This window comes from Salmo trutta, chromosome 25 (assembly GCF_901001165.1).
Source record: "Salmo trutta chromosome 25, fSalTru1.1, whole genome shotgun sequence".
NCBI lineage: Eukaryota > Metazoa > Chordata > Actinopteri > Salmoniformes > Salmonidae > Salmo > Salmo trutta.
The window spans coordinates 10383182-10407320 of NC_042981.1; the positions used below are offsets into that span (position 1 = coordinate 10383182).

At 42.7% G+C, this 24139-nt stretch overlaps 1 protein-coding gene across 5 annotated transcripts in view; it reads left to right on the forward strand.

The window, feature by feature from the left end:
• LOC115161991 (syntaxin-binding protein 5) overlaps positions 1 to 21081 on the forward strand; it is a 48451-nt gene extending 27370 nt beyond the window's left edge. The window contains exons 15-29 of one of the 5 annotated variants that reach the window (XM_029712861.1): positions 240 to 466; positions 1920 to 2101; positions 2364 to 2489; positions 8632 to 8783; positions 11094 to 11159; positions 11407 to 11466; positions 11589 to 11636; positions 12919 to 12969; positions 13310 to 13429; positions 14351 to 14590; positions 15045 to 15396; positions 16075 to 16240; positions 19997 to 20108; positions 20357 to 20577; positions 20831 to 21081. In XM_029712861.1, coding sequence (XP_029568721.1) covers positions 240 to 466; positions 1920 to 2101; positions 2364 to 2489; positions 8632 to 8783; positions 11094 to 11159; positions 11407 to 11466; positions 11589 to 11636; positions 12919 to 12969; positions 13310 to 13429; positions 14351 to 14590; positions 15045 to 15396; positions 16075 to 16240; positions 19997 to 20108; positions 20357 to 20577; positions 20831 to 20872 — 2165 coding nt within the window. In that variant the 3' untranslated portion in view covers positions 20873 to 21081. The remainder of the gene's footprint in view (positions 1 to 239; positions 467 to 1919; positions 2102 to 2363; positions 2490 to 8631; positions 8784 to 11093; positions 11160 to 11406; positions 11467 to 11588; positions 11637 to 12918; positions 12970 to 13309; positions 13430 to 14350; positions 14591 to 15044; positions 15397 to 16074; positions 16241 to 19996; positions 20109 to 20356; positions 20578 to 20830) is intronic. The other 4 variants (XM_029712864.1, XM_029712862.1, XM_029712865.1 and 1 more) reach the window with 4 other exon arrangements.
• Positions 21082 to 24139: the final 3058 nt, after the last annotated feature.

Here is a 24139-nt window from a genome sequence, read left to right on the forward strand (position 1 = left end):
TGCTCATAGTTCATTATAATATATGTTAACATGACATTTTATTCATTTAGCAGATGCTCTTATCCAGAGCGACTTACAGGAACAATTAGGGTTAAGTGCATTGCTCAAGGGCACATGGACAGATTTTTCACATAGTTGGCTCTGGGATTTGAAACAGCGACCTTTTCAGTTACTGGCCCAATGCTTTTAACCACACTAGACTAACTGCCACCCCTATTGTCCCCCTTCCTCTGTCCTAGTAATGCTCCAAGTACTGTACAAGCTGAAGACTGCCAAGGTGTTTGAGAAGGCTCTGAAGGGCGGTAAGGAGGAGAAGCCGAGCACAGAGATAGTGGATGAGGATCCCTTTGCCATCCAGACCGTGTCGTGGTGCCCAGAGAGCAGAATGCTGTGTGTGGCCGGAGTTTCTGCCCACGTCATCATCTATAGGTTCAGCAAACAGGAAATAACCACAGAGGTGGTGCAGGTAACCAGTTTCAATATTCTGTTTATGCAGTGTTTTGTATAATATGTGTACCGTATTATAATGTAAACAGTTTCTCAATATTATATCAATGCAGTGTTTTGAGTATAGGTACTGCACACTAGGATATTTCTCGATGTTGTATCCATGCAGTGTTTTGAGTATACACTGAGTGTACAAAACATTATGAACACCTGTTCTTTCCATGACATAGACTGACCAGGTGAATCCAGGTGAAAGCTATGATTCCTTATTGATGTCACTTGTTAAATCCACTTCAATCAGTGTAGATGAAGGGGAGGAGACAAGTTAAAGAAGGATGTTTAAGCCTTGAGACAATTGAGAATGTGCCTTTCAGAGGGTGAAGATGTGTCTTTGAACGGGGTATGGTAGTAGGTGCCAGGCGCACCGGTTTGTGTCAAGAACTGCAACGCTGCTGGGTTTTTCACGCTCAACAGTTTCCTGTGTGTATCAAGAATGGTACACCACCCACAGGACATCCAGCCAACTTGACACAACTGTGGGAAGCATTGGAGTCAACATGGGCCTGTATCCCTGTGGAACGCTTTTGACACCTTGTAGAGTCCATGTCCCGATGAATCGAGGCTGTTTTGAGGGCAAAGGGGGGTGGGGGGGGTGGGGTGCGCAACTCAATATTAGCAAGGTGTTCCTGATGTTTTGTACACTCAGTGTATTGTATACCAGCGACGTGAGGGTGTATACCAGCGATGTGAGGGTGTGTACTGTACCAGCGACGTGATGGTGTATACCAGTGACGTGAGGGTGTGTACTGTACCAGCGACGTGATGGTGTATACCAGTGACGTGAGGGTGTGTACTGTACCAGCGACGTGATGGTGTATACCAGCGATGTGAGGGTGTGTACTGTACCAGCGACGTGATGGTGTATATCAGTGACGTGAGGGTGTGTACTGTACCAGCGACGTGATGGTGTATACCAGCGACGTGAGGGTGTGTACTGTACCAGCGACGTGATGGTGTATACCAGTGACGTGAGGGTGTGTACTGTACCAGCGACGTGATGGTGTATACCAGCGACGTGAGGGTGTGTACTGTACCAGCGACGTGATGGTGTATACCAGCGATGTGAGGGTGTGTACTGTACCAGCGACGTGATGGTGTATACCAGCGATGTGAGGGTGTGTACTGTACCAGCGACGTGAGGGTGTATACCAGCGATGTGAGGGTGTGTACTGTACCAGCGACGTGAGGGTGTATATCAGCGATGTGAGGATGTGTACTGTACCAGCGACGTGAGGGTGTATACCAGCGATGTGTTTTTTACCTGACTAATCAAGAATTCCTTATTTTCTGGCATTGATAAATCATTTAAAAAATAAAATCCTAATTTATTTTATTGCCCTTTTATTATCGTTTTCCAGATGTTCCCCAGCTATTAGTGTTTCTGTTTCTAGGTGTTATTACTCTCTCCTCAGCTGTTGGAGGTGCGTATGCAGGGCGAGCTGAACGATGTGGATTCTCCAGACCCAGCAGATCCTCCCACCCCCTCTACCCCAGTACCCCCCTCGTCCTCCAGCCCCACCCAGGAGGGAGAGCCCCCTGAGGCCCAGCCCTTCACCTCTGATGACGGGCCCAGAGATAACGTACCATGCCTCAAGTATGGACCACCAGACAGTGCATGTTCTTCTCCTGCCAGGCATTGACATTTTCTATTGTAGACTTCAAAACTCCAGTATTCTGTTACAAGAAGTGTCATCCATGAAGAAAAGACAAGATAATGATAAGTAGGCTATTTGTATGTAAGATTAATGCACATACAAATGCATTATAAACAGTGAACAATAGGTGATGGTGTAGCAGTGTATCTAGGTACAGTAAGGACTGTTCACTGCATATTGTCTGGTGTGTTGTGTCGGCAGGGTCCGGAGCGCCCCTCTGAAGCAGTCTCCTGGTTACCAGGTGGAGCTGGTCATTCAGCTGGTCTGGGTTAGTGGGGAGCCGCCGCAGCAGATCACCAGCCTGGCCGTCAGCTCGTCAGACGGACTGTAAGTCCGCCCGTCCGTCCGTCTGTCAGCATGAACCTCTGCTCTCTTCATGGTCAAGGTGTACACGAGACACATCACCTACAGCTGTATTCATGCAGTGAGCAGAGATCACAGACAAATGGAATATACTGTAACTCGGGGCATAACATTTACTTTTTGGTCCATCAGGATAAAAAATCTACCAGCCGCTCAGATGTTTTACCAGCCAAAATATTTTTTTCCTGCTAAAATTACACCAACAAAACACACAAAAAAAGGATGAGCATGCTTTGTAATGTTTCTAAAACAATACATGTATTACTAGTATGAAGTAATGTGGTATATTGTTTAATTACATTTTTATTAACCAAAATATCACAGGTGAGACAAAAATGTTCACCTGCCCCTTTAAGGGCGTGAGTTTACCGCGGTAGCGCGACTCCAGTCATGTTTGTGCCTGTGAGATTGAGTCTGACTAATAGAGGCGTTGTCTTCTCTTCCCTAGCAGTTGAACCTCAAACATAGAAATACGACCTAGCTTGTGAACAAAACAATTTAACTAGCCAAGCAACACAAGGACAAAGTCTCACTTCAGTAGACTTTTGTTTCAAGTAAATTAGACCAACTTTTATGCCTGCGCTAGTGCTTCTAAATGAATCTTTCATTCAGCTCTTCACTTGCCACAGCTATGGAGTGAGATACCTGCCAAAAGGTTGGGATAGGATAGTAAGAAAATCCATACGGAAATTGTTAGGATCGTAAGAAAAGCCATGCGTGAAACGTAAACGTGAAATTGAATCTGTGAACATACAAACACCATGTGACGATTAAAGATGAACATTTTAGACTTGAACAAATCTAGTGTTGGAATTCTGACGTACAATAATACCTTTCAGAGTTTTGGAAGTTTTATCTCACCAACAAACAAAAAAACGTACACAACCGGCCTGTGTAGAAGTAAGGGAAACCGGAAAGAGGCATCTTGCACGTTTTCAAGTTAAAAGTCTCCATTCTCTCGTACTCCACAGTTGAGTTTACTTTACATTTAGGTACAGTGAGGGAAAAAAGTATTTGATCCCCTGATGATTTTGTACGTTTGCCCACTGACAAAGAAAGGATCAGTCTATAATTTTAATGGTAGGTTTATTTGAACAGTGAGAGACAGAATAACAACAAAAAATGTTGTTATAAATGTTATAAATTGATTTGCATTTTAATGAGGGAAAAAAGTATTTGACCCCCTCTCAATCAGAAAGATTTCTGGCTCCCAGGTGTCTTTTATACAGGTAACGAGCTGAGATTAGGAGCACACTCTTAAAGGGAGTGCTCCTAATCTCAGCTTGTTACCTGTATAAAAGACACCTGTCCACAGAAGCAATCAATCAATCAATCAATCAATCAGATTCCAAACTGTCCACCATGGCCAAGACCAAAGAGCTCTCCAAGGATGTCAGGGACAAGATTGTAGATTTACACAAGGCTGGAATGGGCTACATGACCATCGCCAAGCAGCTTGGTGAGAAGGTGACAACAGTTGGTGTGATTATTCGCAAATGGAAGAAACACAAAAGAACTTTCAATCTCCCTCGGCCTGGGGCTCCATGAAAGATCTCACCTCGTGGAGTTGCAATGATCATGAGAACGGTGAGGAATCAGCCCAGAACTACACGGGAGGATCTTGTCAATGATCTCAAGGTAGCTGGGACTATAGTCACCAAGAAAACAATTGGTAACACACTACGCCGTGAAGAACTGAAATCCTGCAGCGCCCGCAAGATCCCCCTGCTCAAGAAAGCACATATACATGCCCGTCTGAAGTTTGCCAATGAACATCTGAATGATTCAGAGGACAACTGGGTGAAAGTGTTGTGGTCAGATGAGACCAAAATGGAGCTCTTTGGCATCAACTCAACTCACCGTGTATGGAGGAGGAGGAATGCTGCCTATGACCCCAAGAACACCATCCCCACCGTCAAACATGGAGGTGGAAACATTATGCTTTCGGGGTGTTTTTCTGCTAAGGGGACAGGACAACTTCACCGCATCAAAGGGACGATGGACGGGGCCATGTACCGTCAAATCTTGGGTGAGAACCTCCTTCCCTCAGCCAGGGCATTGAAAATGGGTCGTGGATGGGTATTCCAGCATGACAATGACCCAAAACACACGGCCAAGGCAACAAAGGAGTGGCTCAAGAAGAAGCACATTAAGGTCCTGGAGTGGCCTAGCCAGTCTCCAGACCTTAATCCCATAGAAAATCTGGGGAGGGAGCTGAAGGTTCGAGTTGCCAAACGTCAGCCTCGAAACCTTAATGACTTGGAGAAGATCTGCAAAGAGGAGTGGGACAAAATCCCTCCTGAGATGTGTGCAAACTTGGTGGCCAACTACAAGAAACGTCTGACCTCTGTGATTGCCAACAAGGGTTTTGCCACCAAGTACTAAGTCATGTTTTGCAGAGAGGTCAAATACTTATTTCCCTCATTAAAATGCAAATCAATTTATAACATTTTTGACATGCGTTTTTCTGGATTTTTTTGTTGTTATTCTGTCTCTCACTGTTCAAATAAACCTACCATTAACATTATAGACTGATCATTTCTTTGTCAGTGGGCAAACGTACAAAATCAGCAGGGGATCAAATAATTTTTCCCCTCACTGTAGCTAAGGTAATGGGTTTGTTTACCAGCGCAAGTCTAGATAACACCAGCTGAATTATGCCTACAGTGAAGTTTCAATCTGCTAGTTGTATCTCTACAGCATGGGCATATCTCTGGGTGACGTGGACATCCTCATCCATGCACCTTATCAAAATATGACTCAATATTGCACCATCCCATTCTCTGGAGTCTGCCTGCAATCATAACCGGTAGTATCTAACAGGAATAATGAATCATAACCAGTAGAATCTAACAGGAATAATGAATCATAACCAGGAGAATCTAACAGGAATAATGAATCATAACTGGTAGAATCTAACAGGAATAATGAATCATAACCGGTAGTATCTAACAGGAATAATGAATCATAACCGGTAGTATCTAACAGGAATAATGAATCATAACCAGTAGAATCTAACAGGAATAATGAATCATAACCAGTAGAATCTAACAGGAATAATGAATCATAACCGGTAGAATCTAACAGGAATAATGAATCATAACCGGTAGAATCTAACAGGAATAATGAATCATAACCAGTAGAATCTAACAGGAATAATGAATCATAACCGGTAGAATCTAACAGGAATAATGAATCATAACCGGTAGTATCTAACAGGAATAATGAATCATAACCGGTAGAATCTAACAGGAATAATGAATCATAACCGGTAGAATCTAACAGGAATAATGAATCATAACCGGTAGAATCTAACAGGAATAATGAATCATAACCAGTAGAATCTAACAGGAATAATGAATCATAACCAGTAGAATCTAACAGGAATAATGAATCATAACCAGTAGAATCTAACAGGAATAATGAATCATAACCGGTAGAATCTAACAGGAATAATGAATCATAACCAGTAGAATCTAACAGGAATAATGAATCATAATAATAGCTGTTTGGTGAATCTATTAATTATTTATGACCACTGGAGTCATCGCCACTCAACATATTTTATATAGGATATTTATTTCATCACTCAAATTCGTTCATATTCTGTAGGAGAGGATAATATGAATGTAAAATAATTTGACATGATTTATATGAACAGGGTCATGAACATATGGACTTTAAACGTAGGCTAAGTCTAGCATAAGGTTACTCCCACACTTTACAATAACTCTGTTGCAGTGGTCTTAGGTAGTCTCCAGGCCTATTTGCCTACTAGCCAAATAAAGTGCCTAGCATGCAACTCGTCATTCCAACATATTTTAACATTTCATTCAATCTTCAGTATGTCACCCATTCAGTAATTAGTCTGAGTTGCAATAAGAACTACATCAAAGATAAACAGAACAGTCTTATCACTTTGCTTATTGAAATCAGTGTGTGTATTCAAAATGTATCTAAATTCTTAAAAGTTCTTTAGCCTATCACTTTCATAATTCAATGTTTAATTTAGGCCTATCCAAATAAAAAATAGGCCTTTCATTTTTTTGGGTACTAGGCGTGTCTAGTGGTTAGAGTGTTGGGCCAGTAACCGAAAGGTTGTTGGATCGAATCCCCAAACTGACAAGGTAAAAATCTGTCGTTCTGCCCCTGAACAAGGTAGTTAATCCACTGTTCCCCGGTAGGCCGTCATTGTAAATAAGAATTTGTTCTTAACTGACTTGCCTAGTTAAATAAAGAATTTAACTAGGCAAGTCAGTTAACAATAAATTCCTACACCGGCCAAACCCGGACGATGCTGGGCCAATTGTGCGCAGCCCTATGGGACTCCCGATCACGGTCAGTTGTGATACAGCCTGGATTCGAACCAGGGTGTTTGTAGTAATGCCTCAAGCACTGAGATGCAGTGCCTTAGACCGCTGTGCCACTCAGGAGCATTGCAATTAGGCTATCATTTTGGGTACTGGTGTCTTGCGGAATAATTTCAGAACTCTATTTGTGTTTTGTAACAGTTTTTATTTTAGGGCTCCTCTTAAAAAGAGACCCCAGCTCACAGGTCTCTAAATATAGCCTCTAAATACATTTTAAACAAAATAGTTGAAGCATGTGCAGTGGCTGATAGGGATTTTATTTACCTTTTTATTTTACTAGGCAAGTCAGTTAAGAACAAATTCTTATTTACAATGACGGCCTAGTGGGTTAACTGCCTTGTTAAGGGGCAGAACGACAAATTTTGTATCTTGTCAGCTCGGGGATTTGATCTTGCAACCTTTCAGTTACTATTCCAATGCTCTAACCACTAGGCTACCTGCCGCTCCTTGAATAGTCTATAGATAGTCTTGACCATTGGGACCCCTTGGCTAGTTCTCTCAGGACAGGTTATAGCCAAGACTTAACCAATATGTAGTTTTGTGTCATTTATTGATATGGATATAGCTTCTGTGTGATGGGGTTGTGCAACGTAAATGGCTATAACTAGCCTCCATACAGAGTGGAATTCACTAGTACAACAGTCAAAAGGCCTAATATAAGGCCTACGGTCCGTGCTCCCAAATACTGGGAAAAGTGTGATTCATTTGGTTACATGATCACCACAGTAGCCCCACTCAGCTATAAAAATGAATGATGAAATGATATGGCCATTAAATAACACACAACAGCATGGTATATTTAGATAGTGGAATAGGCCCAGCCTAAATCATATTTACTTTCTATTTTTCAGCTCAGGCGGTTATTCTAGACAAGGCTCTTCTGTGTCTTTATCATTCTCACACAAGTCATTTGCTGAAGGCCCAAGCCCATACTACGCCATCTACTGGTATAACGTCGTTATTGAATGCAGTTCTAAAACAAGCTCTAGACTTTTATTTTGGAAATGAAACCTGAAGCTGCAAAACAACTCTAACATCTGGGTTAGAGTTGCTTGATAGACAAGCTACGTTCGGTTTATGTCCTTTGCAGATGCCACATTACTGACAAAAGTTTGTACGTATAAAAAAGATCTGTAACCAAGTGAAGGGAGAAGTAAAGGGTGTTTATAATCTAATTTAACGTTTATGTTTAGTGTTTCACACATGGCTTTTCTTACAATCCTAACAATTTACTTCTGGATTTTTTTAGGATCCTAACGAAACATACGTTCAACCTTTTTGTCAGCGATCTCGCTCCATACACGTCCCCCAGCCAGGCAGTGTTGCAGGGAGAGGTGGAATTAGGCTATATAGGATTTGTAGTTCTTTGACTTTGTGCGATGAATTTATCAGCTATGAAACAAAACGGCAGAAATAATTTGAAAACAGCTACTGCAGCATTTATTTTACTATAAATGTGATCATACGTGACTTTTTTAAAAAATGAACAAATGCTCGTGAAATGCTCGCACTGTGGAGCCCTGAACACAAGGCAACATGGCTGGTGAAATAAACATCTTACCCACAAACGCCAAAATCTACCTGCATTTGGCAGGTGGCGGGTGTTAAGTTTAGGCCCTGCTGTAACTGCATCGAAGTTGGTTGCATGTAGGTCTAAAAACAGTTTGTGTTGTTTCTAAAACTGCAGGTGACCCGAGTTCAGTAAAAATGATTAACCTTCTCTTTTCTTCCCACAGGGTGGTGTTTGGCAACAGCAGCGGCCTGGCTGTTGTGGACTACCTTCAGAAGAGCCTCCTCCTGAACATAAGCACGTCAGAACTGTACAGTCCCTCAGACCCCTACCAGAGACAGCCTCGGTCGCCTCGCAAGACACGACAGCCATCTGGAGGTGAAGGGCTCCCTCCCTGCACGCTTTCACATCTTAATGTTAAGTTGAGTAGGCTAAGGCATGTATCTATGTTCCCCAAATTAAAGGAAGTATGTTCACACAGAATGTAGTGTCAAAAAGACTACAATATCTCCCTTGTGTTTTTTAAAATGCAGTAGCAGGGGAAAACAACTGAAGTATTTTCCCTAGAACCCCTACCTCATAGTGTCATGAAGGTGATTAGTGTAGTAGTGTGTTGTCAAGTGAGTTGTAGTGTGGACTGAAAGGTATTGATAGTCCAGAGTATAGAATGAGAACACAACTACTGTATATAATGTAGATCTCTATGGTCCAGTGTATGGCTGACCTATTAAAGCCAGTAAGCTAGCTAGAGGAGCAGGCCTCACTCTAGGCTTGGGCGGTAACCAGATTTTCATGTCGTCATACAGTCCTTCTCTCATCCCGGGATTTACAGTATTATCGACATAGCACACAAGGGGGTGATTAAAAACGCAAAAGCCCATTGGTCCTCTATTACCAGAATGCTGACAAAATTAGCACAAACTAATAGCGAAATCGCATAAATGCTAACGAGCGAAAACAAGCAAACTCATTTTAAAGACAGGCAAATCCAGCTCATAACATCATACAAGCATAGCTAGTAGCACTACCAAATGTCATTTTCATTGAGTGTAGACATTTACAAGCGAAAGTGAACGAGATAAACGGTGCAAATGAACAAACGTGATGCATGCTTTGCTGAAGGAAGAGCAGCATGTGTACACGGAGCAGAGGGGAGAAGAATAGAGAAGGAAGAAAAAGGCCAGTAGGAAGCACAGGGAAAAAATGGCAGCTGTACAGATAACTCATTCAGAGCTCTTTGACTTCTGGCTGAAAGCCATTATAAGATATTTGATAGCAAACATTTAGTAGTGATTTGCATACAAGTGTACATGACCTCACAACAGAGTCGCTGATAGATATAGAATGCTATGGACTCAGCAGCTTCTGCTTTCTCCATTGGGCAATTTATAAACAAACACGTGACTGGCTCAACTGTTCTGGGGAACTACAGTAAACTTCATAATGCAAAATAATGTCCTAGGTGTAATGAAGAACAGTCTGCTTTATCTCCTAAGATATTGCACAAGTTGACTGCCCCTTTTAACTTAAAAAGTAGCTACAAATATTAAAACTTATTGGAAAACGTTTTTAAAATTCCCCCGGTATACTCTATATACAGTATACCACCCAAGCCTACCTCACATGCTTGGCAGACAGTTTGGCTTCACACCCATGAGTGCCCCACCCCTCGCAGTAGCATTTTTCTCTCAACGGGGGCATCGCTGGTGGACTGTCCATCTGTTCAGTGGGACTGTGGAAGCCACAGAGAAACATCCTCATCATGACTGGGCTCTGTCTGTGTCGTGTTCTGTCTGTGTCGTGTTCTGTCTGTGTCGTGCTCTGTCTGTGTCGTGCTCTGTCTGTGTCGTGTTTGGAGTGCCCTGCTTTTTGCTTCAGCTGGTCCAAAGTAAATGTACATTTTGGAGCGCTGTACACAAACACATTAGAGTAGGGCTTCATGCTTGTTGTTGCTTCTGACTGCCATGTCATTTCTGTCACCATACATGCTATCTCTCTCTGTCTTGCCATACTTCCTCTTATGCTCTTTCTTTATCTTGCCATCCTACCACTCATATTTCTCATTGTGGTCATTCATGTCATCCTTGGCTTAGTGAGCCTCCAGGGGCTCAGCAGGACTGGGTTCAATAGTGCTCTTCAGTCATGCCTTGACTCAAATGTGGATAACTAAGCCTACAATTTCAATTCACTCACAAATCCAGTCATCTTGTCGCAATTTGATTTACCGTAAAAATGTGTGAATTAATTTGTTTAATGTTTAATTAATTAGTCTCAAAAACGGTGGTATTGTTTTTAAACCCACACATACTGATCTGCAGTACTATTGGAGTGAATGCAGTTGATAGCCTCTGTGTTCCTTTGCTTTTTTCTATTCTTCTGATTCACTATAATTGTTTTGTCTCACCTATTTTCTACTGTTGATCTCTCTCTCTATGGCCTTGTAAAGACAAAGACATTCCGTCTGTGACGTCTTGCATGTCCCGCCTTTCTATATTTTATACGTCTATGAAAAAGATCTATCATTCTTCTAACTCCCGTAAGTCATCTCATGTTTATCACAATCTTTATTGTCCTCTCTCTCTCCATCTCTCTCTTTCTCTTCAATCTGCCTCTCACTGTTTGTTTCGTGTCTGTTCCACATCTCTGTGATCATATCACATTGGTCTAAGACATGTCTGTTCTCCACAGCTCTCAGTGATCACAGCGATGGAAACAATGTTTCAGAAGAGAAAAGCAACAAATCACCAACGTCAGGTAACATTTAATTCTCCATTACTGCATAATACAAAACGCAATCTATCTTTTTCTTGAAAGTACAAAAAGGACATGTTCGATATACATGTTTATCCATTTAGCTGCTTTTCAGTATCAAGGAGTGTTGAATGAGTTGATGTTTTCAGTATCAAGGAGTGTTGAATGAGTTGATGTTTTCAGTATCAAGGAGTGTTGAATGAGTTGATGTTGAATGAGTTGATGTCCACTGAAGTGTTGTTGTCACCAGGATCTACGACACCCGCCAATTCAGACGATGAACACAAACAGAAAAGGTTTATAGAAATGGGTACTGTATTACATTGATAAATCAAAAACATCTACAGAGCTTCATTCTTCCCAAACGTTCTGGCCGTCGGAAATGCAATGCAATTTTACATTTGCCTTTGTCTTTTTAAAACACATTTGCAGTGAAGTCCAAAAGCAGGCGCTTTTCCAAGACGGTTTCCAATGACTTTGGTAGTGTATGATCCTAGTGTTATAAACTCTACTGCTTTCTCTCTCTCACCGACTTCACTGGGCTTCTAACCAAGGCTATGCCCTAATCCAACATGGCCGACCTCACTGGGTTTCTAAACAAGGCTGTGTCCTAATCCAACATGGTCTCTTACCGACTTCACTGGGCTTCTAACCAAGGCTATGCCCTAATCCAAGATGGCCGACCTCACTGGGTTTCTAAACAAGAGTGAAATAGCAATCCAACATGGCCACCTATGTGCTAATGAAGGAGAAGGAACATACTCAATCTGTGGGTTATTTTTGTCAATCACAAGGTTTATTTTTTCTTTGGCAAGTCAGATGAGAACAAATTCTTATTTTCAATGATGGGCTAGGAACAGGGGCAGAATGACAGATTTGTACCTTGTCAGCTCAGGGATTTGAACTTGCAACCTTTCGGTTACTAGTCCAACAATCTAACCACTAGGCTACGCTGCCGCCCCAGGTTGCTGATGTCTATTAAAGTGATCCTCTGCACTTTGTCAAATGCATGATTGATAGATCCACTTGTATCTCTTCGGACCAAATGTATTGTGCTTTTTTTGCACTAAAGTAAAATCACTGTTGAACCTGTTCTCTCTAGAGGGAATATAATGTCAAATAAAGATCACTAAAAACATATATATTTTTTTTTAATCACTCATCTAAAAGTGGTGCATGTTTTCACTGGTTCAAATGAATAGTAACTCTGATCATTAATCTCTTAACTAATTTCTAACAAATTGAGGTATTGGGAATGTTCATCAGTAGAATAACGCAAGATTCGGTTTGACCAACAAAAAAATATATTTTTATTACAGGGCTTTGATGCTTGATTATTCACTTTAATGATTTTCCCTCCCACTCTTCCCCAGTAATTTTTTTGAAAAAATAACCATTAATGAATCTCTTTTTCTTGTCTACCTCTTGCTTTGTGCGTGGTGCGTGCGTGATGCACTCAATGACCGGCTGCCTCTGAGTCTCAATGCTAATTCTACATTCTAATGCTAATTCTACATTCTAATTCTACATTCTAATGCTAATTCTACATTCTAATTCTACATTCTAATTCTACAGTCTAATTCTACAGTCTCAAACTTTTTGCCAATGAATGACGGATGACACAAATTTCTGAAAGTGATCAAAACAAGTAGCATTTTAACGGAGATCATTGTATTTGACATTCATTTTGCTTGATTCCAAAGTATTCATTTGTAAAGAAGGCATGTTTTATTTTATTTATTTGTATTTATTTTCCTTGCAGCCAAGATGTCAAAGAGAATTAGCTCACCTACAGAGCAAAAGACAGGCCTGGGTAAGCCCTTATAACTTTGTGTTGATTACATTCCGTAGTAGCCCTTCTACCTTTCAGGTGCTGTTCTATTCCCACTTCCTAATTAAACCAAACTCTCCTTACAGTTTCAATGTTTGTTTGTGAGAGTGTAGCCCTAGCCTGGTGGAACCAGCCTAATAGCTGCGTTCTCCATTGTGCATCATAATTGTGTGCTATCTCACGATCAGGCTGGTTCCACCAGGCTAATTGTAGCCTAACCTGTAAGAAAGACGTGTCACTGAATGTGTAAAATTCAAATTCTGTTATCTTGTAAACTGAGACACATGTACTCTCTGTTTGGCCTCGTCCTCTCTATGAGCAGAGGAGAGGGTGCGACAGCAGCGCTCTCTCCCATATAAGAGGTGCTTTTGTTGTATGAAGGAGGGCATGGCGTCCAGGAACCTTCTCTACGTTCATAGGACTCTCTCGGTCCCTGACGTCAGTGAGTGGAGCAGTCTTGTAGTCTGTGTCTGAAATGGCACTCTATTCCTTACATAGTGTTCTACAATTGACCAGGGCCCATATTGGGCTCTGCTCAAAAGTAGTACACTATATAGGGAATAGGGTGCCATTTGAAATGGGCTGGAGTGGGATAACTGGTTATGGTACTAACCTCCACCACTGCTGTAGGCGCCTCCTGTTCCCTGGTTTGACCTTTGACACTAACTCCCTGACTGACTGGCAGACTTGTTGGTTCCAGCCTCCACACCTCTCTGATTCAGAGGGGTTGGGTTAAATGCGGAAGACACATTTCAGTTGAATGCATTCAGTTGTACAACTGACTAGGTATCTCCCTTTCCCTGGTTTTGTTTGCCATGCTATTCAAACTGCTAAACATGTTGTAAAGTATTGCCCCCTCCTGTCTCCTTAAGTTACATACTGCATAATGAAGGTATGGCTTTTTCTAGATGTTTCACATTGAGAACACACCTTCTTCTTTGGCCAACTGCCCATGGTCCTACTGCAGGTGAATTAGGTGCTGAACTTATTTGTCGTTTTGAAAACTAAATTAACACCAGATCTCATGTGATCTCTCAATGATGAAACACCATGTGGTTCTTCTGGAATGACCTTTATTTGGTGCTACTGTAGTTCTTAAGATGGGTGTTTCATGTGTTGCTCCTTGTGTGCATTGTGAAGAAATGTGATGTTTTTTTCTCTAGCTTGGATATACCTCTGCATAACTAACTTGACAATGCAGGACTTCTGCTGAATTTGAGCTTCTACATGAAAGTACACAGGTCTAACCTTCCGTTGGGTTATTAACCACTCCTATTTTCCTTTCCTATTCCAACTATATCAAAGCATCCACTTTCATATTATCCCTCACTTCTCCTCTCTCTATACCATCCTCACCATCCAGATGCCAAGGACAGTTCGTTCAGCCGCTCGAGGAGTTCCAGTGTGACCAGTATAGAGCGGGAGTCCCGCGAAGCCATCTCCTCCTTCCACTTCAGTGAGAGTTTCCCCAGGAAGACAGACAGCAGCCCCAGCCCCAGCCTGTGGTTGGGTACTACCCAGGGCACTGTCCTGGTCCTCTCCCTCAGCCTGCCACCTACAGGGGACCAGAGGCTGCAGCAACCTGTCGAAGTCTCTTCCTGTGGTAAGTGTGATTGCTGATATGAGCTAGGTTTGCATCCCAAATTGAACCCTATGTAGTGTACTACTTTTGACCAGGGCCCGTAGGGAAGCCATGGTACATTAATAACAATAAATGACACAGTGGAGCCCATTCAACTTTTCAGGTCTCGGACAAGGTTAGCCGGTTCACTGAACCATCTCTGTGACAGCAGAAGCATTACCACCACCTTGACTGTGGTGGCTGAATCTGGATGGAACTGGAATGAATCATTTCCGGCGACACATACTCTCACAAATATGTATTAGTTTCTTTGCATTAAAGCAGTGGTTCTGGTAGCACTAGTGGTCTGCATGTTTACTGAAGGTTGTCAGCAAACTATATATTATTAACGAGAGAGAGAAAGACCCAGTATAAGGCCTTATAAATGTTTATAATGAAGCAAGATGTCTACCATGTCTATTTCTATGTTCTCCAGGTACTCTGGTCAGACTAAAAGGAGGTATCCTGACTATGGCCTTCCTGGACTCCCTTGGGGCGGTCCTACCCCCTTCCTACGAGCCGTGGTCCGAGCCCAACGCTCCAGACGAGGAGAAGACGAGGAGGCGCAGGCCGGCCTCCCCACCCCCCACCCAGGAGGGTCAGGACAGCCAGTATGCTGTAGTGTGCTCAGAGAAACAGGCCAAGGTGGTGGGCCTGCCCTCCCAGTCCTGCTTCTTCAAACACAACATCACAGAGAGCTCCTTCGTGCTGAGAGCTGACGTGGTGCAGATGGCAGCTGGACTCTGCCTCGCCTGCTTCTGTGCTAATGGACACATCATGACTCTGAGGTACTCTGAAAGGCCCAGTGTGTGGTACTGTAGTTACTCTGAAAGGCCCAGTGTGTGGTACTGTAGTTACTTGGAAAGGCCCCGTCTGTGGCACTGTAGTTACTCTGAAAGGCCCAGTCTGTGGCACTGTAGTTACTCTGAAAGGCCCAGTCTGTGGTACTGTAGGTACTCTGAAAGGCCCAGTCTGTGGTACTGTAGGTACTCTGAAAGGCCCAGTCTGTGGCACTGTAGGTACTCTGAAAGGCCCAGTCTGTGGTACTGTAGGTACTCTGAAAGGCCCAGTCTGTGGTACTGTAGGTACTCTGAAAGGCCCAGTCTGTGGCACTGTAGGTACTCTGAAAGGCCCAGTCTGTGGCACTGTAGGTACTCTGAAAGGCCCAGTCTGTGGTACTGTAGGTACTCTGAAAGGCCCAGTCTGTGGCACTGTAGGTACTCTGAAAGGCCCAGTCTGTGGTACTGTAGGTACTCTGAAAGGCCCAGTCTGTGGTACTGTAGGTACTCTGAAAGGCCCAGTCTGTGGCACTGTAGGTACTCTGAAAGGCCCAGTCTGTGGTACTGTAGGTACTCTGAAAGGCCCAGTCTGTGGTACTGTAGGTACTCTGAAAGGCCCAGTGTGTGGTATACAACACAGTGCCTACTTCATTCATACTGTTAGTGTCTCTCTCTCCCCTCTCCCAGTCTACCCAGTCTCAGACCACTCCTGGATGTGAACTACCTTCCCCTGACAGACATGAGGATAGCCCGGACCTTCTGCTTCTCCAACCTGGGCCAGGCTCTGTACCTCACCTCCCCCACTGAGATACAGAGGATCACATACAGCCAGGAGACCTGCGACAATCTACAGGTGTGTGTTAGGGCTGGGCGGTACACTGTATTTTACTATATACCGCTTAGTTTAACTTTACCTTCTATAATGGTATTTCAATGTATGGTTTGTTAAATGTGATACGCCACGTGTAACATCTATTTTTATACTTTACTCTGTTTGCTACTTGCTAGTCATTTTTCTCCCTCCGCCTCCGGAGTCACGTTCACTTTGTCTGCATGGTCAGAAACAAGATGTTGGTGACAACGATGCTGCTTTCCACTTTGCTGCTTAATATAAATCCACACGCCTTCTATAGTTACAATATTAGTTTGTGTATCTTACAGTGTCTTAGCAAGTTGTGGCTAAAATAAAACGTGCTAATGCTAATCGCTAGTTAGCTGGCTCGCTAGCTAAACCCTTTAGTCCCCACTCCCCCCTATCTGAGATACTTCCTGCTGCCCTCATCCTCCACATACACCGTTCTGACAGTCACATTCTGGTAAAGGTCCCCAAAGCGCACACATCCCTGGGTCGCTCCTCTTTTCAGTTCGCCGCAGCTAGTGACTGGAACGAGCTGCAACAAACACTCAAACTTGACAGTTTTATCTCAATCATGGACAATCAAATCCAATTTTATTGGTCACATACACATGGTTAGCAGATGTTAATGTGAGTGTAGTGAAATGCTTGTGCTTCTAGTTCCGACCGTGCAGTAATACCTAACAAGTAATCTAACTATTCCACAACAACTACCTTATACACACAAGTGTAAAGGAATGAATACGAATATGTACATATAAATATATGGATGAGCGATGGCCGAACGGCATAGTCAAGCTGCAGTAGATGGTATAGAGTACTGTATATACATATGAGATGAGTAATGTAGGGGATATTCTGCCCTTGAATTGCGTTCCCATGCAAAACTAGACAGACAGCTAACAACTAAGTCTTCAATAAAACTCCCAAGGCCTGACTTTTCTTGAATTAATATTGAAAACGTTTGTTGTGAAACTGCAAAATACAGAAAAGAATATACTTTAGTATTCAATTCAAATCGACATAATGTAGCTGTACATTATAGATTTCAAGTTGAAGTTGCATGAAAATACAAAACACGTGCCGCGGTACCATGCATCTGGCATGACGCCAAACCATGTAGCTAATTGTTACTCATGGTAATTGGCTAACTCCTTTCATTACTCTAATAATGTACAACCATCTCTGTAGAATAACACAGCATATTACACTAGAAACAGTAACAAAACTTCAGTATTGTATGTTTTACAATTCGTTTGCATGACGCACGAGCAAAGTAATACAGCTGACGACAAACATGAAAACCATTGCAATTTGTGTGAGTAAATACAACCAACCAACATTGATATGTAAGCAACTCCATCAATAACAAGATTATCATCACTAGCTAAATGCTTGAATCCAATTTACAAACAAATATTTTCCCGAGGCTGAAGCGTGACAAGAAATAGCTACACTGAAAGACCTGCACCGTAGCATTGTTTTTAGCTGCTTCTATGCGCGCAGAACGAATTCTCTACTTCCTGTTTGCGTACAGTCTAAGTACCAGAAAGCTCCACTAGGGGGAAAATAACACCATGGAACACAATGAAAATCCATCTTAACCATTGTAATAAAATGATCTGTTACCTTCTGACAGGATGGCAGCACAGGGTATGTAAACATTATATAAAGTGACATTGTTTAAAGTGACTAGTGATACATTTATTACATCCTATTTTTAATTATTAAAGTGGCTAGAGATGAGTCAGTATGTTGGCAGCAGCCACTCAATGTTAATGAAAGCTGTTTAACAGTCTGATGGCCTTGAGATAGAAGCTGTTTTTCAGTCTCTCGGTCCCAGCCTTGATGCACCTGTACTGACCTCGCCTTCTGGATTATATCCGGGTGGACAGGCAGTGGCTCGGGTGGTTGTTGTCCTTGATGATCTTTTTGGCCTCCTGTTACATCGGGTGGTGTAGGTGTCATGGAGGGCAGGTAGTTGGCCTCCGGTGATGCGTTGTGCAGACCTCACTACCCTCTGGAGAGCCTTGCGGTTGAGGGCGGAGCAGTTGCCGTACCAGGCGGTGATACAGCCAGACAGGATGCTCTCGATTGTGCATCTGTAAAAGTTTGTCAGGGTTTTGGGTGACAAGCCACATTTCTTCAGCCTCCTGAGGTTGAAGAGGCGTTGCTGTGCCTTCTTCACCACGCTGTCTGTGTGGGTGGACTCTTACTGACCGTTGTGGCTGCTTTGTGTGATTTATTGTTGTCTCTACCTTCTTGCCTTTTGTGCTGTTGTCTGTGCCCAATAATGTTTGTACCATGTTTTGTGTTGCTACCATGCTGTGTTGCTGCCTTGCTATGATGTTGTCTTAGGTCTCTCTTTATGTTGTGTTGTCTCTCTTGTCGTGATGTGTGTTATATTTTAGTTATTTATTATTTTTATCCCTCGCAGGGATTTCATCTGTGAACATAGAGCTGATGCTGAAAAGCTCCAGTTTTGAATCATCTGTCCAAAGTACATTCCCCAGAAAGATTGTCTTGTCAATATGCATTTTAGCAAATTCCAGTCTGGCTTTTTTATGTTTTTTAATTTTTTTCTCCAAAAGTTAAGTCCTCCTGGGTCTTCTTCCATGGAGCCCACTTTTGCTCAAAAAGCGATGGATGGTGTGATCAGAAACTGACGTACCTTCACCTTGGAGTTCAGCTTGTATCTCTTTGGCTGTTATCCGTGGTTTATTTTCTACCATTCTCATAATCCTTCTGTTCAATCTGGGGTCGATTTTCCTCTTGCGACCGCGCCCAGGGAGGTCGGCTACAGTTCCATGGACCTTAAACTTCTTAATAATATTTGCAACTGTTGTCACAGGAACATCAAGCTGCTTGGAGATGGTCTTGTAGCCTTTACCATGCTTGTCTATTATTTTCTTTCTGATCTCCTCAAATCTCTCCTTTGCTTTCTCTGGTCCATGTTCAGTGTGGTGCACACAATGATACCAAACAGCACAGTGACTACGTTTGTCCATTTAAATAGGCTGGATGACTGATTACAAAATTGAAGACGTGGGATACTAATTAAAGAAACAGATTAGTTTGAAATATCACTATAATCCAAGTATTTATTATATTTTCTAAGGTGTACTAACATGTGTCCAGGCCATTTTAGAATCTCTTTGTAGAATGAGCAATAATTCATCTCTTTTCACAGCTTCTTTGCTTTATTATTCTTTGACATACCAAAGACATGCAAGTATACATGATAAAATAGCTTTTAATTTCATCTCTTTTCAGGAAGGGTACCAACACATTTGAGCATGTCTGTATTTCCAAGTGTTTTGATCTAAATCTCAAGCCCTATCGCAATATTTGGTCAAAAAGAAATCGCAATTGAGCCTAGATTTTTTTTGTCCATAATCATGCTGCCCTATGTAGCACAGTGTGAAAATGATAACAAATGAGTGCAGAAATTGATGAAAATGTTGAATGGGAACAGTATAAAAAATAATCAAAATAGAGAAAGACCCATTGAAATCACTTCTCATGTAGAGTCATTCACTATTCATAAAGCTTATTTAGAACTTGTATTATTAAAAATCATAAAATACAGCAATGTGTTACTGTAAAAAATATATATATATTGTGATATGATATCTTGGCCATATCGCCCAGCCCGTGTATGTGTGCATTTGTGCTGTGTGTGTGTGTGTGTGTGTGTGTGATATGATAAATACTGAAGTTATTTTTGACATACTGCTAAATCTGAATCTTTAGGAGATGATGGGAGAGCTGTTTACACCGTTAGAAACACCTGAAGCTCCTAATAGAGGTTTCTTCAAGGGCCTGTTTGGGGGAGGAGCTCAGTCGCTGGATAGAGAAGACCTGTGTGAGTATCATTCCCACAATACACCTCTCCTTCAGTAGCTATAGAACCGTGTTCTATTTACCTGTGACTGACATTCTAGAGCATTTTGAGGACACATCTGATTTAGTTGGACATAGATAATGGCGTACAATATGCTTGGCATATGATTACTAATGACGCAGTGTTATTGGACACAGCGATAATGGCGTTGCAGTTATAAATCTTGTTTTTGTGGCACATCTTGGTTTCTCTCCCTCTGTCCTCTACAGTTGGTGAGACTGCGGCGGGTAAGGCATCTCGTAGCCTGGCACAGCACATTCCTGGGCCCCAGGGAATGGAGGGTATGAAGGGAGCAGCCTCTGGGGTTGTGGGGGACCTGGCCCGTGCCCGGATAGCCCTTGATGAGAGGGGGCAGAAACTGGGCGAGCTGGAGGACAGAACCGCAGCCATGATGGCCAGCGCTGACTCCTTCTCTAAACACGCTCATGATGTAAGGCCAATGCTCTACCAGGTCACCTGTGAGGTGCAAACCTGGGTTCAACTAGTATTCGTTCCCCCCCCAAATACTTTAATTGTTTGATTGAGCCTGCCTAGAGTGCATGATGGACAGGGTTTGCACTTTTGGGCTAAATCGAGCACGACTCAAGTATTTGAAAGAAAATGAATACTACCTGAACCCAGGTGTTGTCTATGAGTCCCGTACTGTATCTCATCCTCTTCTCTCACTTCCTTCCCTTTCTCAGATGATGCTGAAGTACAAAGATAAGAAGTGGTACCAGCTCTGATGGCAGCGAGGGGAGACAGTGGGACGCAGTTGTTTTGTTGTGCCACTTCATTATCTATAGGAGATGCAGCTCCTTCTCCTCTTCCTCCTCCTCCTCTTCGCCTTCATCTCAGAAGGAGGAGGTGTTGTATGACAGACTGAAAGGCTTTCTTCCTAGCAGCACAATACAACACTGCATTACCTCAGTCACCTGGTTACCACTGAGGAGGAGTAGACTGACTGACTGAAGCAGACTGCAGACTGACTGAAGCAGACTGACTGAAGCGGACGGACGGACGCAGACTGACACTGACTGACTGACTGACTGACTGACTGACTGACTGACTGACTGACTGACTGACTGACTGAGGCAGACTGACACTGACTGACACAGACTGACTGAGGCAGACTGACACAGACTGACTGACGGACTGAGGCAGACTGACACTGACTGACTGATGGACTGAGGCAGGCTGACACTGACTGACGGACTGAGGCAGACTCAGACGGACTGAGGCAGACTGACACACAGACTGACTGACGGACTAAGGCAGACTGAGTCTGACTGACTGACTGACTGACTGACTGACTGACTGACTGTGACTCTGACTGACACTGACTGACTGACTGACTGTGACTGACTGACTGACTGACTGACTGTGACACTGACTGACTCTGACTGACTCTGACTCTGACTGACTGACACAGACACACTGACTGACTGACTGACTGACACAGACACACTGACTGACTGACTCTGACTGACTGACTGTGACTCTGACTGACTGACTGTGACTCTGACTGACTGACACAGACACATACTGACTGACTGACACACACACATACTGACTGACTGACACACACACATACTGACTGACTGACAGACACACACACATACTGACTGACTGACAGACACACACACATACTGACTGACTGACAGACACACTGACACACTGACTGACTGACTGACACACTGACTGACTGACTGACACACTGACTGACTGACACACTGACTGACTGACACACTGACTGATACTGACTGACTGACTGACACACTGACTGACTGACTGACACACTGACTGACTGACTGACTGACTGACACACTGACTGACTGACACACTGACTGACTGACACACTGACTGACTGACACACTGACTGACTGACACACTGACTGACTGACTGACACACTGACTGACACATTGACACACTGACTGACACATTGACACACTGACTGACTGACTGACTGACACACTGACTGACTGACTGACTGACTGACTGACACAGACCAACTGAGTGACTGACACAGACAGACTGACACAGACAGACTGACACAGACAGACTGACACAGACAGACTGACACAGACAGACTGACACAGACAGACTGACACAGACCGGCCGACTCGGACGGACGGACGGACGGACGGACGGACGGACGGAGGAGGAGGAAGAGTTATTCTGGATCTTTCTTTCTATGTCATCTGAGGAGATGATGCTCATTCCCTTAGTCCCTCTCCTCTGGGTTAAGGGGACTGATCCTGTGTTTCATCAGTCATGCTCTTATCTGTTCAGCTGTTTGGTTCTCCAAGAGGTAAGATAACTACACACAGTGAGTACTGTTGGAGGTTACCTGTGAGATTACCTGTGCAGGGGCCAGGTGAGGTGTTGTCTGCTCTTCACAGTGTCAACCAATCACAATGGACCTCTTAGGGGAGTCTCCTGTGTGTGGAGGAAACTCCATGTAAACCAGCCAGTGGAACCATCTCTGTTCCTGAAGTCCTAATATCTATAGCAATGGTTTTAATGAATCAACGATTGATTCATCCCCTCTGTGTTTTCTCTCTGGTTTCTCCATTTCTTTCTTATGTTTGATTTACATCTATATTTGTCATCTTTATTTGCTGTTTTTTGTTTTTCAAGAAAGTCCATCCAAGCACTTAATTAATTAAACATGAGTTTATTGATGAGTCATATTGATGGTGTGATTAATAACTTTTTTCCATATTTTTTACTACTGCTACAGTAGGCCTGGTTATATGCTATTATCCCTTATCATTCATACAGTCAGTTTGAACAGTAGGCCTGGTTATACGCTATTATCCCTTATCATTCATACAGTCAGTTTGAACAGTAGGCCTGGTTATATGCTATTATCCCTTATCATTCATACAGTCAGTTTGAACAGTAGGCCTGGTTATATGCTATTATCCCTTATCATTCATACAGTCAGTTTGAACAGTAGGCCTGGTTATATGCTATTATCCCTTATCATTCATACAGTCAGTTTGAACAGTAGGCCTGGTTATACGCTATTATCCCTTATCATTCATACAGTCAGTTTGAACAGTAGGCCTGGTTATACGCTATTATCCCTTATCATTCATACAGTCAGTTTGAACAGTAGGCCTGGTTATATGCTATTATCCCTTATCATTCATACAGTCAGTTTGCATATCATATTTGTTTTGAAGCAAGAAGTCAAATAGAACACAGTTCCCTTGTTTGTTTACTGAAAGTTCTTTCCTTTTTTGTTGTTGTATTGTTTATCATGGAATTTCAGTTGTTGTGTGTTGTCAGTGTATACATTACAGGCTCTTACTACAGTATCCACTAAACTGAACCCACTTGACAGGCATGTGCAGGAAATGTTTAGCCAAAAATAAGTCTACAAACATGGATATAATCAAAATCTGAAGGGTTGTTGGTATGTTGGAAACACTGTGCAGCTTAAATATAGTTCTCTCTTACGAGGTTATAGAGTTATGGTCATAGATGACGTCAGGGCCAGTTTTCTATTTTGTTCTCAGCTCTGATTGGCTGAGACATAGCGTTGAGGTTAATGTTCTGGGTAATGATTTGACTCAGAGATAGAGTTGAGAGTTATGAAAAACAGACTAAGGTGAAGATACCCCTGGACACTCATCTTGGTTCAGTTTTGCATTGTCCTCACTAATGGTTAGGATTGGGGGGAGGGGATTATAGCTGATCCTAGATCTGTACCTAGAGGAAACGTAAAGGCAATCAAATCTTTACCTCCACCTACCAAACAATGTGGTAATATTGCGTTACAGGTTGGGTTACTCAGTCTTCTCACAATCCTTCCATAGTGATTCTAATACCATTTTCTCATGACTTATTCATTTAAAATCGTTTTGAATGTTTAGAGAAAAAAGCATGTCTCTTATAGCACAAGCAAACATATAAAGCTGTCTTTTGTATTCGTAGTGTCAGCAGAAGAAGTGACCAAGTGCCATGTAATGTTCAGTAAAACATGAATTGGTCATTATTTTCT